The following is a 15,724-nucleotide window of genomic DNA, read 5'->3' as shown; positions in this document are numbered from 1 at the left end:
AACTGCTATTAAAATTACTATCCACACAGAATGTAGAAGCCAAATTTATTTCATTTAAGCAGCCAAATCAGCTCCTACTCACTTCATTCTTGACTGCTCAGCTCAATATGTAGGATCACTGTGCAGAGGGTGTTTGTGCATCTCCTCCTCACAAGCAGATGTAGACACTGGGAAGCTCCTCTTCTAGTCTGAATTCCTCCTTAGGAGCATCAGCACCCTTTCAGTGAAGGCATTTTCAGATTGGACACTGTAAATGTATAACTTATATCTTTGGAAACTGCAAAGTTTGGATTTTTAAAAGGAACCACTACCATCTGTAAACATTTTGAGCAAGTTGCCAAGTTACTAATCTTTATTGTTTCAAGTTCAAAGCAAGGAAAACGGAGTTTGAAACAGCAAATCCTACCTGATCCACAGACTGGCACCTGACAGTGGCTAGTCCCCAAAAACTAACATGAAAAAGACACATTTCATGGAATGAAATAGTAATTTGAGACCAAAATGTGTGAGTCCAGGCTGTATAAGCAGAGTGATTGAGCAGCAATCCCAACATAATGTTGGGTTTTATCTCTGTGGTGTATCAACAAGGGACAAGCTTTTGCAATTCATGTTTTACTCACGGGCAGTTTACAGCTCACTGTATTTTCCAGGAAAAAATGTAGATACTTTTCTGTAGTACTAAATTCTTTATGAAGAAACCAGTCAATCACTGCAAGAACATAGTTGTGAATTTTGTGCAATTTACAGTGTAGGTATCTCTGCATTTCTAAGATGAAAGACAGAAATTCTAGCTGTTTGAAAACATTTATTTTTAATGTTTTGTTGCTGCTTAAGTAGGTAGAAAGATTCTGCAATTTTCTTCTTGAAAGGCTGAGGGAATAAGATTTTTTTCCTTGAGAATTAATTTTATCTTAATCTCAATTCTTTTATAGTAACATTTTAAAACACTTCTGTATTTTATATTACAAGAAAAAAAATTCTTAACCCCACTTCTCTTTCCCAATTTTTGACCTAACCTTGTGTATTTCATCCCAGCATGCTTTTGATATGCAACCATCACTGGAGATCTATGAACATGTACTGATTCCAGAACTAAAATATCTCTCCTTAGAGTTTTTTGACCTTCCTACTATACTGCAAATATTTGGAGATGGATATTTGCCATTCCCTTAGGTGATTATTTAATTTTAACTTTTATAAAGAAGAGGGAAAAAAGCAAGCATTAAGGCTATGAAAGAGATTTGTTCTGGGAGGCTGAAGGAAGCATTCCCATGGGAAACAGTGGTTGAAGAAGTAATTGTCTTGGCTGGAGCAGAAGGGAGAAGGTTGGTAATAAGGAAGACTTTAGTGGGCATCTGTCTTGGAAAAGCTTCCTCAAGGATCTCCCTTCTTTATCATATACAAGGGTTTTCAATTATTTCTGCACAAGGAAAGGATGAAGGCAGTGGTGTGAGGTATTTGGCCAGTAGAAGGTGTCTCAAGCTCAATCTGAGAGAGGATTTTGGAGAAAGAGACAAAATAGAGTCCTAAGGAGAGAGCAGTGACATCTGTATTACTAAGGAGTTCAGCCTAAGTAAACAGGTTTGTGAAGCTATGAAGATAGAAGGGCATTATCCCCATCCCTACCCCAGAAAAGCAGTGGTTTTCAAATCTGTAATTCTGTAGAATTGGAGTGCTGCTCTTTAAAGATCCCAGAAAAACTGGGGTTATTCCTGGAACCTGAAATGCTGAGCTGCTTGCAGAAAGGCTTCCTCCTGCATTTTAATAGGGCTGATATTCTGAGATGATGCCCCAAATTCCCAGCATTTCCTTTAAAACCCATATAGAGTAAGTGATTCTGTGGACACTTTCCTGCACACATGTTTCCCAGAAATAAATATGATGACCACTGCATAGATGTGCTTGAAACCATAACATTTTCTAATCGTTTAAAGTTTTAATGCAAGTTTAATAAAGACTCATAAAAGAATCATGCCCTCTTTAATCGATTGCAAATGCTTATAATTACCCTGAGGCTGTTTTCAGCTGCTTGATGACTATAATATTCTCAAGTCTGTCTCCAGACAGTCTTAAAACTGTTTATTACTCATCTGGCTCTTTGCCAGCTTCCCATACTCATTTGCTTCACTGTGCCTCAATAAACATATAATTAATTCAGGCTTATTACTGAACTCTTTTTTTTTTTCCATTAGTATTTATTACGTCATTCAGATAAGGAAAGAAGCATTAATTTTCATCTGTGTAACTTTAGCATGTCAGGTTAAAACCTCAGTCACAACTTGCATTTACTGATTGACGGTACAACTGCAAATTGAGTATATAATTTGGGCGACCCTAAAATGATTCAACTTCTGAATTATTCTATAAAATTTCTCTAGTGGAAAAGTGGACATGCTTCTGCTTTTCAGCCACAGAACACTTGGAAGAATGCATTGCAGGAACTGTAAGTGAACGTGTAGCAAGAGAAGAGATTATCGCTCCCTCAAGTTGCCGTCCTTAGGGAGGGGATGGGTAAAGTGTTCGAAGGTTTTGCCTGACAGACCTGTGTTGTGTTAGTAAGCTGGGGCCAAAATAAAACTGTAGGTGTTCTCCCAATATCTGCACAGTGGGAAAACTCTGTAAATGAGCTGGTTTTTTAGAGGTTCTGCAGAGGTGCAAGATTCATATGTATATGTAGCCTTCATCAGAACTAGAGTGATTTATTTAAAGAATATTTGAATACCTGAAGCTCGTACTGATATCTGCCACTGTTTGCTAAGTATTTTTCAACTCTCAACACATTGTTCTATCTTTTCAGAAGTATTAAAATTAAGTTTTTAAGTTTATATTTTGGTAGCTAAATAATGAACAGTAATCAAATGAGGAAACTTTTGAGAAAAGTAATTCTTGCACATTGAATTGAAGAAATTATATCAGCATTAGGGGTAAAAAAGCACGAATTTGGCATAACAGCATTGTAAATGTCAATTAATATCATAAATTGAAAGAAAACTTGTCTTTGAGAATTTTAACCAGTTAAGAAAAAGAGGAATCAGAGATAGGAAAGCACTAGAAAATATTTATAGCAGTATTCCTAAATCTTAGTTTATCAGTTTCACTTTTGTAGGTTATGTTTTTCACAGCACCAGTTCACTCATAAAATATTCCCATTTCTGTGCTGTAAACTTTTAATCAACTGACAATGTTCTTTAGGAAGAGATTGATGCAGAGTCAGAGACCAGTTTGTCTTAAGGAAGTTTATGACATACATGTAATCATGGAATGGCTTGGGTTGAAGGGGCCTTAAGAACCATTTAGTTCCAACGCCCTGCCAGGAACACCTCCACTAAACCAGGTCTCTCAGAGCCCCATCCAGCCTGACCATCACCTCCTCCAGGGATGGGGCATCCACAGCTTCTCTGGCCAACCTGTGGCAGCACCTTACCACCTTCATAGTCAAGAATTTCTTCCTAATATCTAATCCAAATCATCCCTTTTTCTTTCTGAACTGATTGCTCCTTCTGCTATTGCTGTAGTTTCTGGGGCAGAGTCCCTCTCTGCCTCCCCTGTACCACCCCTCACTTCAGATACTTGAAGGTTGTTATGAGATCTCCACACAAGCTTCTCTTCTGCAGGTTGAACCCCAACTTTCTCAGCCTGTCAAATATTCACAAATTGTTCACTGCAGGGACACTCTTTGTTGTTCTTAACTCCATCTCCCTGGAAGCAGATGCACAGTTCCTCTCACTTACGAGAACCAACAGGGAGTAGCAGTGACTTACAGGGAGAGCTGGTGAATTGTACAGACAGACTTATAAAATATATATGTATAGTTTAATATTTAATAAACACTTTTATTTAATAAAGACTTTTATCTACACAGAAATATAAAGTTCTGTTGTACAGGATTTGCACATTTTTTTTAAGTTTAGCATGATTTGAAAGCACTACGCAGACATTTCTTTGGAAGAGTTTGTTTCACTCAAAGACAACCCATAGAAGCCTTTGGAAATCTCTAATGCAAACTGTAGTCAGAAGGGAATTGAATGAAGAGATAGAAAGCAGGTTATACAGTCAACACTACATGGATAGAATATATTGCCACATCAGCCTTCACAAGTGAGGCTGGTGATCATAATCTGACTTCCCTTTCTATTTTTTGAGAAGTTACAGTAACAGCAGATACTCTGAAGGATTAGTTCTAGCTTCATTCTTTTTTATCTTTTTTATTCTTTACTTTTTTCTCCTCTTTCTTTCCAGTAAGAAAATAAAGAGGAAAAAAGAAATTCAAAGGAAGTATCTTGTGTCAGCCCTCAGTAAGGTTCAAAAGACAAGTCTTGCAGGATTTGAAAATTGCAAATGTTGATATCTTTCCCCCAACACTGATTCAGCTGCTCAAGACTGTCTGTATTGATTTTGCTTATTTAAACAATAATTTCTAATAACTGATAATGTGACATAAAAGTAACTAATGTAAAGGACATTTGAACAAACCTTTTAAATAGGGATTACATACACATTTCACTAGTGCCAAAATAGTTCATATTAAACAACAAAAATTGAAATCACCTGGTTATATTTAAATTTGAAATGGTTATTTTCAAAAAAGAAAAAAAGTATACAAGTGTATTTTTTTCATTTTTCCAGTTTAGTGATACTAAAAAATTGGAGACAATTTGTTGACTTCTTTTTTATGTGTAAAATTTCAGAAAATTGCAAGCAAGGAGGGAAAAGGCCCCAGTCATTAGTAGCATTTACAGATGTTCGGTTTCTCCCAAGATATAGCTCCACTTCTTAGGTTGCAGAAATTCTGATAATATGAACGAGATTTTATATGTAATTAAAAATTTGGTCTTGAATTTACTTCTCATGAGCTTGAACTTCTGCTATGTTCTCTGAAGTTAGATCGTCCAGCTGAAATTGCTCAGATAACTGGTCCTTCTTAGTTCCCAAATGATAATATGAAAGACCTGTGATGATTTTTTTTTAAAAATCATTTTAATTTGGAGGTTTGACAGTTTCCATATAAGATGATTAATGAGAGGAAATCCCACTGATGTGAAAATACAATGAAGGACTGTTACTGAATCATCCTGCTAAATTGTTGTTTTCCTCAGTCTGGATCTTAACCATGTTCATAGAAATCAACATGTGCACACAAGTGCAAACACTTTGCACAAGTCTATACACAGAGCAGGGGCACCATCAGAGTCCAGCTGGAGCCGCACACCCCCCTTGTGTACAGGGCATTACCACAGTTAATAGTTGCTGTCATGTTAGCCAGCACCGTGGAAGGTAGAATCACTCTGGTAGATTTGTAAAGCTGTTCTTGATAAGGTTTTGAACAGTGTTATTTGCTATACAATGGCTTTTCTCATCATCTGTACAAATACAGTGGTCTTTTGTGCAAATCAGCCAGTGAATATTTATGACAGGCATATTCACCTTTACCACTGCAGCTGAATCAGTTGGTATTTATCAGCCAGATACTCTGAGGAGAATGTTCTCAGATCTGAAATGCCATCAGAGGGAGGATGAGCTAATGACTGTGAGCCAGGTCTGAGACAACCAAAGTGCACAGTGAGTGCCTTGTAATTTAGGTGGAACACAATGATACAGGTGGATGGATTAATTTATTACCATTAGTGAATAGTGCCATCTTTCTCATCTCCTGATAATAGGGTGAATAATAATCTGAAAAAAATTTTATGGACTTTACATCTACTTGTAGGTGTTTCTTCTTAATAAGGGTGTAAGAGATACTTAATTTATGAGCTATTTAATATTTGCTGTTCATTTTATTCATCTTATAAAATCTTCTCTGCATATGCATTCTGGTATTCCTGTATGAGATGCCTGAAAACCAGCATATTTTGTTCTAGGATGCCCTGATTATTAGGCTTTCTCCAAGGTGGATTAGGGGACTTATTACCTCTGTATAAAACAGAGATGGCAAAGGAAAGTTATGGGGGGCTGAAGAGAACAAAAAAGTGAGATGAGATCTGGTCCCATGATTAAAAAAAAACTTGTGCAAGAATCATATAATGTTCTGAGTTAGAAGGGACTCACAGGTTCATTAAAGTCCCACTCCTTCCCCTGCTCTGAACAGCCCTACAAGTCATACCATGTACCTGAGCTTTTCCATTAAATGGTTCTTAACATTTATGTTAGGTGAGGTCTGAGTCTTCCTGCCAGGCTGGTCATTTAAGAAGATTTAGACCCATAGTCTGTGAAGGGCAGTTTTCTCTGAGCATGCTCTGTATTTAAGATACTCATGTGTTTCTTGTGCTCTCTTCAGTATCAAAAGGATTTCTCAGTGAAAAAAAGGTGTGTGAGTTTGTGCTTCATTTCCTAAATTCTTTCTTAGGTCAGAATCCATGGTAGCTGAAACAGTAATGACAAGCTTGGTGATGCTGTCACCTAAATTCAGATCTCAGCTGGAGCAGTGTTATCCTGAGTACCCATACTTGAACATATTAGCCGGGTCTGCAGAGTTTCAGAGGCTCTGAACCTTGAGCTCTCCTCTGCAGGAGGCTCTGCAGGTGCTCCTCAGCTGTGGCTGCAGCCAGGCTGCTGTGCCCAGTGTCAGACCTGCTGCACACCACCAGCGCAGACCATCAGACCTCCCTGTGGACCTCTCCCTTGTGGCATGGTTGTGTATGCCAGGGAAGGACATTTCCAACAGAGCCCTTGATAATTGTTTTTTTGCTTTCTTTATTAGCATTCCTAAGCCAACTTCACAGTCTCTTTAATTGAGCACAGTTTTGGTTATAAGGAGAATGTTTGGTAATGCTTCTTTTAAATTTCCAGCCTGGTTTAACCGTATAGGCAATGCTGACTACTCTATTCTTGTGCACACGTGTGTAGACTGGAAGTGACGGCTGTCCAGTAAAAAAAACCAGGAAATGTAATATTAAATAATAGTGGCATTGAGGTGGGAGAGGAGATAGCAACTTTGGCTTTAGCTTTGATCTGTCTCTACATGCTAACTTTGGCTTTGATCACTAAGGAGGGTAATTAATACTGGTGATAATGGGGAAACTCTTCTGAATTTCTGGCAATGATTGTGACTCATAAAACTTAAATAGAAAGTAGAAATGTGACTTCTGGCTGGGCAACAGGTTGGTTGGCTAGCAAATTCAGGGCAAGAAACACCTGTGTTCCAGACATGAACAGTCTTGTGTCTCCTCAGCAAAGCCATCTGTGCCACAGGTTGCTTGCCAGATTTTTCTGCAGAAGGAGTTTATCTATTAGAAAGATGATTCCACAGTTCACTGTAGATATGTGCCACTTTGAGACAATCCACGCAGGAAAGATAATGCTGCCCATTCAGTGGCAGCATCTGTTCTTTGGCATACACTTTGAATATGATCATTGCTAGTGACTTGCTGCTGAAATACTGGAAGTACCATCGTGATTTAAATAGCATTTAAATTGCAGGGTGTTCAGGGTGTTCTTATGTGCTTTCTGCTGTTTCACAACAGCAGGTGAGCACCACCAATACTTTCATTCTGCTCCTGGGTAAGCTGAGGTATAACCAGAGTCTGTATTTATTCCCTATCCATGTCTCTGTGTAATAAAGATAGAAGTAATAAAGAAGAAATAGGAATCCTGGTTTGGTACGTCTTCCTTTAGAATGGTGGTGTTTTCCTAATAGCATATCACACAGGTGCAATGCAGTTGACATAACCACCTAATAAATGTAGAGAACAATACTGGATCTCTTTTATCTCATCATATAGTGAAGATTTAATATAATTGTTTCATTGGCAAAGAAAAGCATTTGATCCTATAATCTGGCTTCTGGGTGAACACAGATTATGCAGAATATCAGTCAATAACTCCAGTGTATTTACAAATTCAGGTCAAGTGAAATTATGTTCTTGTTTTGAAAAAGGACCAATGAATATTTGGTGGTTCCAAATATTCACCCAGTTCTGGTGTCAGAAAATGTATGGATTTACAAGATAGAATTTAAGTCTTTAAAAAGGCCTTTGTAGCCTAAGTGAATTTTCTTCCTGATATTTTGATAGCATATTTAGATCCTATCTACATGTGTTCCTTGTGCTTCAGTGGTTTTGACTTCAAGCGGACAGTTTTACCCATTGTATGATTTAATTAGCCTGGCTCCTGAGTAATCCTCTGAGTGTGTGAGCCTCAGGAACTCTAGAATGAAGGGGTTAAACGAGAATGAAGTTATTTTATCATTTGCATAAAACTCGACATATTTGTAGCACTTCAAATAATCTTGTTGGTATTTAAAGTGCCAAAAATTTCTAACATCTCTGATTAGATTGAATCTAATTTTCCTGATTTAGATATTAAATAGAAGCTGTAATTAGTATCTGATTCTCTTATAGAACTTTATTTTTAGGGCATGCATGTATTTTATTCATGGTTAAACTATCCTACAAGTGTTCAGTAATACTGATATTTTGGCAGTGTCTGGAGCATGAGTTAGGTTTTGGTGATGAATACCTAAATTGGCCTAAATACCTAAAATACCATTTCTTTCCAATTCATGGACAGAAGACCCAGCTTACTGATTGTGATGGACTTCCAGGACTAACCCTGTTGAATTATTCTTGTGTACTGTTTGATTATAAGCTATTGCATGGCTATTACTTCATCATTTGAAACATCTCAGTAAACTGGTGCTGGAGGAAGACAGCTGTCTGTAATACTCCCTAGTTAGTTGATCTTTGCTGGCGATGCAGGCAGGGCATTTTTTTTCCCCTGTACAGAGTGAACTTTGTTTTTCTAATACTATTGTTTGTGGCATCCCCTATAAGAAGAACAGGGAGCAGGGGAAGTTGGTAGGTCAGGATGAAAGATCTGAGTAGCCAAGCTGTTGAGAATATCTAATTGGAAGCTTTATCAACTATAAGATGTCTCATGCAGAGACACATAATAAGCCTGTAGCCTCAGGTCTGACCATTCCCCTGGAAGATGAGTGATTGAGACAAGCAAAGAAGGAAGTGCAGTCCCTCAGAGGCTGGATCTAAGACTATGTGTCTAGGAGAGACCAGACTCAGTATGGGGGTACTACTAATGGGAGAAATACTTTCTGGTGATTTTAACTACAAATGCTCTCCTAAACCTAAAGAACCTTTATTTTTTGAAGAAATTTCTCTTCAGAAATTCCTATTTATGTGAAGTTACTGATTTCCTTTCTTCTTCTCTTTTCCCTTTCCCACAGTGTGTGTTTCAGCTAGTGTCTGTTGTGTTGACTCTAGGGCTGTTTCTTTTTCCCCTAACTGAGAGCAGTTGGGTGTGTGGGAGACTTGCATGCCAGTAGGGAAGAAAGGAAGTCTTTCTGAGTCCTCTGGGACAGCAGGTCAGAGCGACTGCTGAAGGGAAGAGTCATGTTAGAGAACTGGTGGCTTAGCTCCGGAAAACAAATTGAGTATCTGCAGTGGTGACTATCAGCCAGCTAGTGAGGACTCGGTGAAGCTGAAGGGGTTTTCTTCAGGTCCAGAAGGTCCTGATGTGACCTGTGAAGTCATTGAATGATTTTAATTTTTAAGCATAAAGTTTGGGGTTTTAGTTAAAATCATTCAAAAGAGCAAAGGGAAAGAAAAAGTCAAACACACTTGTGGAATTCAGTACTGGAAAAAGCCCTTCCAAAGGCTTGAGCCAGCTAGAGGCAGTGTAACAATGTGAAGGGTACCCAGACATTTCAGTTTGGTAGACTATAAGTATATTACAAGCCAGGTAGTAAACTCAGTCAACATTTTGCTGATCAAGTCTTCCTTTCTAAGTCATTCTTAAAGAAGGATTTACCCAGAGTGAGCCAAAAAGCTCTACAGGAGCAGTTTGCTGGGGAAAATTTACTAAACTCAGCCAGTGGTATCAGATCATCGCAGGCAGTATCATTGCAACAACTGTACACCTGGTGTTTGTTTTGTTTTTGAAGCAAATAAATAGTTGTGAAATTTAGAACAAAGACTTTTTGATGAGTGGACAGCCCCCGCTTCACTTAGATACATCAAGCTACATAGCATGGATAACATGGTTTTGAGTTTCACAAAAGAAAACCATCTGCTTCCTGCCTTTCTCCTCCTCAGCTGCCCTCTGACAACCCTTGCTTGAAGGAAGAATTGTGTGTGATGGTCACCATGGCCTTACTGCTCTATATGGATTTTAGTGGGAAAATGGTTTAAGAAAGATTAGGATGAAGTGTGATTGTTGAATGGCCAGATTAGGAAAATTGCTAGAAGTGTTTGTAGATTTTTTTTTTTCTAATGTCTGCTTTGGACAGTAGTTGTTGTGTGGCCATTCTTTCTCCTGTTTTAGTAGTTTAAGTGAGCATAGCTCAGGAAGAGCTATGAATATTAAGGGAAAGCCTGTAGGGAATTTTAAGGGAGTATTCCCATGAATATTCCATGAATATTAAGGGTAAGCCTGTAGGGATCTACCTGACAAAATGTTTCTGTCAGATAAATCGAACAGTTGCTTGTGTCTTTTTTCTCAGTTACCAATTAACATCTTGTTCGCCTTCTGATTTTTCTAGATATCCGCGGAATACAAGAATTTCTGGACAAAGTATCCCAACAGGGAATGGATGTAGCCTTACAGAAAGTAGAAAACAACATCAATAAAATGATCACAGGGCTCTTTGCCACTCTGAGGATAGAAGAACTGAACCGCTACCGGGACACCCTGAGACGGGCCATCCTCATAATGAACCCTTCCACAGCCAAATCATTCCTGACAGAGGTATGTGTTTTAACATACGTTAAAAGAGGTTATCTTCTTGTTTTGCTGACCAAGACCACGGTGGTCTGTCAAAAGGTTGAGTTTCTTTCACTTCATAACAGTAATAATAAAAAAAAAACAGATAAGCCCCCCCAAGTAAAAGTTTAAATATTCTCTATTCAAAGATCAGCATGCAAAGGTGTTTATTCATGTTCTTAAATGTGTATGTACATTTAGAGAGAGAACAAGTAAAACCACATCACACATGAGCAAAAGCATTTAGGAAATATGCAAAAGGATTATCCCTCAGGCTTCTGTTTGAAGCTCAAAGGTGCTGTATTGCCGTTGTGACCCCCACTACTGAAATATTTACAACTGAAACTTCTATTATTATTATTTAGAGAAATATATATACTATGTATTTGTGGATAAAATGTGTTTACCTAATTGAAATTTTACTTTTTTACATAAAATGATGTCGATAATGTTCTCTTATCTGCCACTGAGTAGTAGTAAGGTAATGGAATATATGAAAAAATTTGATTTGCATAAAGAATTTGAGATGATAGACTGAAGTAATGTTTTCAAGCAGTGTTGGCTAGATTTTTAAAAGGTTCTTAGGGATTTAGAGACAGAAGACCTGCACATTACATTTGACTATTTGAGTTTTACAATCTTTTTAAATGAGTGGCATGGTTCTTTTTACATGGCTGTGCTGTTTCAAATGTGATTTTGCATGCATGTATATTCGTCATCAACCAAGGCTTAAAAATCTCTGTTTCAGAGAAATACACTTTCTCTCTTCAATAATTTCTCTTTGGATCTAACTTGCATTACTTTCCTTCTATACTTCGCTATTACCTTTGTCTTGACAAATTCAAGCTTAAAACCTGCTTCTGCATAAAAACTACTGCATATCCAGTATCAAGTGAATGCCTTTTAGGAACATTAGCTAGAAGTTGAGTTTCTTGGTTTCTTTTTCAGAATTTTGTTTGCCCTTGGTTTGTTTTGGCTGGGTGTGTCGCTGTCCTTGTTACACACTTGAAGTTTGCTAATTCTGAGTAATGAGAGTCTGCTGCTCTATCTAAATGAGTGTAGTGGTTCATAAGGTTTGAATAATTTGTGGGAATATTTAGATTGTTCTGCAGTGCTTTCATCACCCAAGTCACAAGCATTTTATTTTTTGGTAAGAGGCATTATGAGATATTTCACATTCAACTTGAAAGAAGCATGGCTGGGGGCTCTAGCTACTATAACTCAGCAAAACATAACTCCTGCATTGTTCTTAGAGAGAAACACTGTTTTTAAAAAAAGATACGTTTTATTGTTTATTTTTACACACTTGGGCATAGTAACAAGGTTGTTGTCATGTTTTGAAGTGATCATTACGTGTTGCCAAGAAAGTAAAAAATTTACTTTAGAGTTCTTTCTTTGGCACTGGCCACTCAAGACTCCAAAAATCAAAGGCCAGTAAAAAAATAACTAAACCAAATCCTCAATCCCTCTCCCTCAAAAAAAAAATTCCTTTACTAAACACCAAAAAGTTCCTGAAAAACAACAGACTCCCAGTGTTTCTCTGTTTCTGAAGTCTGTAAGTCTACCAGGGAAGGTCATTATCTTCTTCTGCTACTGTGGTTCAAAGAGACTCTTACATCAGCTCAGTATTGTAGGTTTTTGCCAGGATAGCAGCATTCACTTGGGGTATGATATGTGACTGCTAAACTGACAGCAGGAGCCTCTTAATAGGAAGAGTTACACAGATAGAAATGTGTTTATTGCCATTGCTTATTTGTTTGGTGACAGGAAATGAACTAAACAAGTGAGCTCCAACACAAAGTCTTTGCCCAAGAAGAAGTTTGCAGGTGTTGCTTTTCCAATGGATATTAAAAACTGTTATTTTGAGTCAAATCAGCAGCTGTACTGTAGGGACAAAGAAATTATAAAGCCCTATGGAGTGTTAGTGGGCAAAGATACTCCTAAACTGTTTAATGGTCATGCTGATTCCAAAGCCTGTGCCTTGTGCTTGATCAGTTTAGCTGGGAAGTCCAGTGTAATCTAGTGGATTTAGCATGCAAACATAAAAACAGTATGAAAAAAATGCATATGCAGAAAAGCCCTTGGGTTTTTTTCTGCCCAGTAGAAGCTTTTGGCTGCCTCACTGGATTCAGCTGTCCGCTTCTCTCCCCAGACCTCACATAATCTCTGCTGCTTGGTCCCTTCTTAGATGACTGCTCTGGCTGAACCCTGTCATTGTTTAGCTGAGAAGAGGGTTCATTCACTCTGCAACAGCTGTAGTAAGCGTGGTCTTGATTACTATGCAAGTAACAACTATTCCAGGGTAAATAGTCAGACACTGGCCTGTGTAAATAAGCAGTCTGTAAACTGGAGTTTGCTTGTGTAGAATTTATCTTTGTTCAGACTCTTTGAAATTCTGTGTTTGAAATCTTTTTCTTCTTTTTTTATCTTCTGTTAAAGCAGTATTGCTTTTTTATGTTAGGCACTTCTTTCTCTCCACCTCTTCTCTCTCTAGAGCTTGCAGAGATGAGATCTGTACTTGTACACTTAATAAAATGGAGATTAAGAAGTAAATACACTTCTCTGGCTGTGGAAATGAAAACCTACCTTCTCTTTAAACACTATGTGTTAATTTTCCCTCCATACAGCATGGAAAAGCAGGAAGCTTTGGGAGCAAGTCTCACAGCATTTCTCCTTACTGGCTAATGGATTAATATAAAGTGAGAAGGAGGGGCCAGCCATATTCCCAAATGTCCTTTGTTGCTTTGAGATGGAGATGGAGGAGCAGAAGGAAAAAAATTCTTCTGAAAGAGTGAAATTTACTGGGGTTAAGGAGTGCAGAGATACGGAGCTAGCAGAGACTGGCACCTCTCCACAGATGATTTTATGGCAGCATCTGGGAAAATAGTGTGCCAGGGATATACTAGTGGCTTGTTCAGGTTTTTGGGTTTTTTTCGTGGTGCAATTCTTCTCTACTCTCAAAGATTTGCCCAGGTCCCACAAGAGAAGCAAAATATTCCCTCTGAAACTTTTGTGATTACTAAATATCCTACTTTTGTCTTGCACAAAATTTGCTATGCTATCTGATAGCACTGGTGATGGATGTGAACTGTGTGTCACTGTTTTGCTTTATATTTTGGCGTGGGGTTTTTTTTGCACATGTTCTTCTGATTTGGAATTAATATTTGGATGAACAGGAAAAGCCATTTAAGGGAATAAAACCTCACATAAGATGTCCTTAAATGAGGCATCCTTGCCAGCTCAGTATGACAAAAAAATCAGAGTCTTCAAAAGTCAAGTGTGACAAGTCTGCGTAGGAGCAGGATGAGGCCGGGAAAGTTAGGTGGCAACAGAGGTAGTGGGGATAACAAAGCAAGTTTGAGAAGCAAGATTTTGGGAAGCAATACTTTAGGACACAAGCCAGATGTCCACCACTGGGCCAAAACACTGTCAATGCATCTCTGCTTTCAGGTATTTTCTGTTTAGCGAAGGAAGCTACCTTATCACCTGAGTGCAGAAATGTGAATGTGTTCTTCTGTGTCACGACTCCAGGAGCTGATAACAGGACTACAAAGTGGGGGACAATGCAGCTAATTCATTAATTTACTGTATAGAGAAAAACTGGACACATTGAAAATCCAGTAAGCCACATGTGAAAGAGCCCTACCATCAAACAGGGATCTTGCTGGAGTTTTGACAAGGAAGTTCTGGAAGGCCTTAGTGTAGGTGCAGAAGACACTGCTGCCTTCAGCCCCCCCTCAAAGGAGGGATTACCAGCCCAGCAACTTCAGCAGATATGATTGTACCTTCCTGTTCCTTGCAAGCTCCCCTCTCATGCTTTTGCAGGGGTTAGTGGCCTCTTAGAAAGAGAGGTGAGCACACTTTTTAGCTGTGCCAGCAAAATTCAGCAGTTTATCTAGCAAAATTTTCAGAGCGTTGGTAACGTGTATAAGCCAACAAAGCTCTTTGAGGCTTGACAACCTCAAGCCATTGATGCAGTGAGAATTGACACTTCCCAGGTTGGAGAGCACTACTCTTCAACTCACTCTACACCGTGTGGTTTGTGTAAATGAAAATATTTGGTATTTATTATTCCAAAGGTTCCACTCTGCAACAAACTTGAAGTAACAGAACCCCCATGTCTGGATTTCAAGCATGCTGGACATACTGGAAATGTTTACTGTTAAACATCTATTAAAAGTTAAACTCCTCTGCATGACAGAACTGGGTTATAATTATTGAAAAGTTGTATTCAACAAAACTAGCTGCTGCCAAATCTGAGAGTTGCAGCAAATAAGTACTGTATGTTGGCCTGTGTGTATGTATTATGTTTATTACACTAACTTCTATAGGTGCTGTTTTATTTTTCTATATTTATTTTCAAAGAAAATTAAAATCATGTAGCTTTCAGTATTAGTATAATCTACTAGTGTTGATTTTGAAAATTAATTTCCTTTTTTCTATCCCAGGCTAATGTGGGACAGTACTAAAATAAGATTACCTTGTATGAAAAGAAGCTACATGCGACTTTCATGAATAAAAGAACTCCTTATAAATGAAATGGTAAAATATACAGGGAAAATAGAATGAAGCCTACAAATTAAGTACTGAAGAGTTCTTTCCATGTTGTGGCCAAGTGAAAAAAAAAAAAAGGAAAGAGTGTTTAAGGAGCAAATGTAATTTAAATTGCCTTACGTAATTGAACTTTCGACATGCTTTTACTCGTTGTTACTGTGAATAGAATGAGTAGTAACATTTATTTTGTGAAATGAGATTATTCCTGATAGCAAATGTCCTGATTTTTATTATATTTGATTGTTTTTTCTCTATTGAGAATAACAGTTAATTTTAAATGTAATTCTTTGAAAAAATACAGGGCTTTTTCATGTAGTGACATAGTTATTGTTTTACCAGGTGATAGATCTAATCATGAAGCAAATTGTGAATAGTTTAGATCTAAAGATAGGGTTTTGCTTAATTGTTACATAGTGCTCTAACCAGGCTTATTTCTTAAAGCAACTTATTTACAGAG

At 37.9% G+C, this 15,724-nt stretch overlaps 1 protein-coding gene across 1 annotated transcript in view; it reads left to right on the top strand.

Moving 5' to 3' along the window:
- Positions 1–15,724, top strand: part of GRID2 (glutamate ionotropic receptor delta type subunit 2) — a 681,673-nt gene that overhangs the window by 403,399 nt on the left and 262,550 nt on the right. The window contains exon 4 of the mRNA XM_083862309.1: positions 10,493–10,698. Coding sequence (XP_083718435.1) covers positions 10,493–10,698 — 206 coding nt within the window. The remainder of the gene's footprint in view (positions 1–10,492; positions 10,699–15,724) is intronic.

Source organism: Zosterops lateralis (genome assembly GCF_965231275.1).
Source record: "Zosterops lateralis genome assembly, chromosome: 5".
NCBI lineage: Eukaryota > Metazoa > Chordata > Aves > Passeriformes > Zosteropidae > Zosterops > Zosterops lateralis.
The sequence above is the reverse complement of the archived record's forward strand: the minus strand, read 5'-3'. Positions and strand labels throughout refer to the sequence as shown.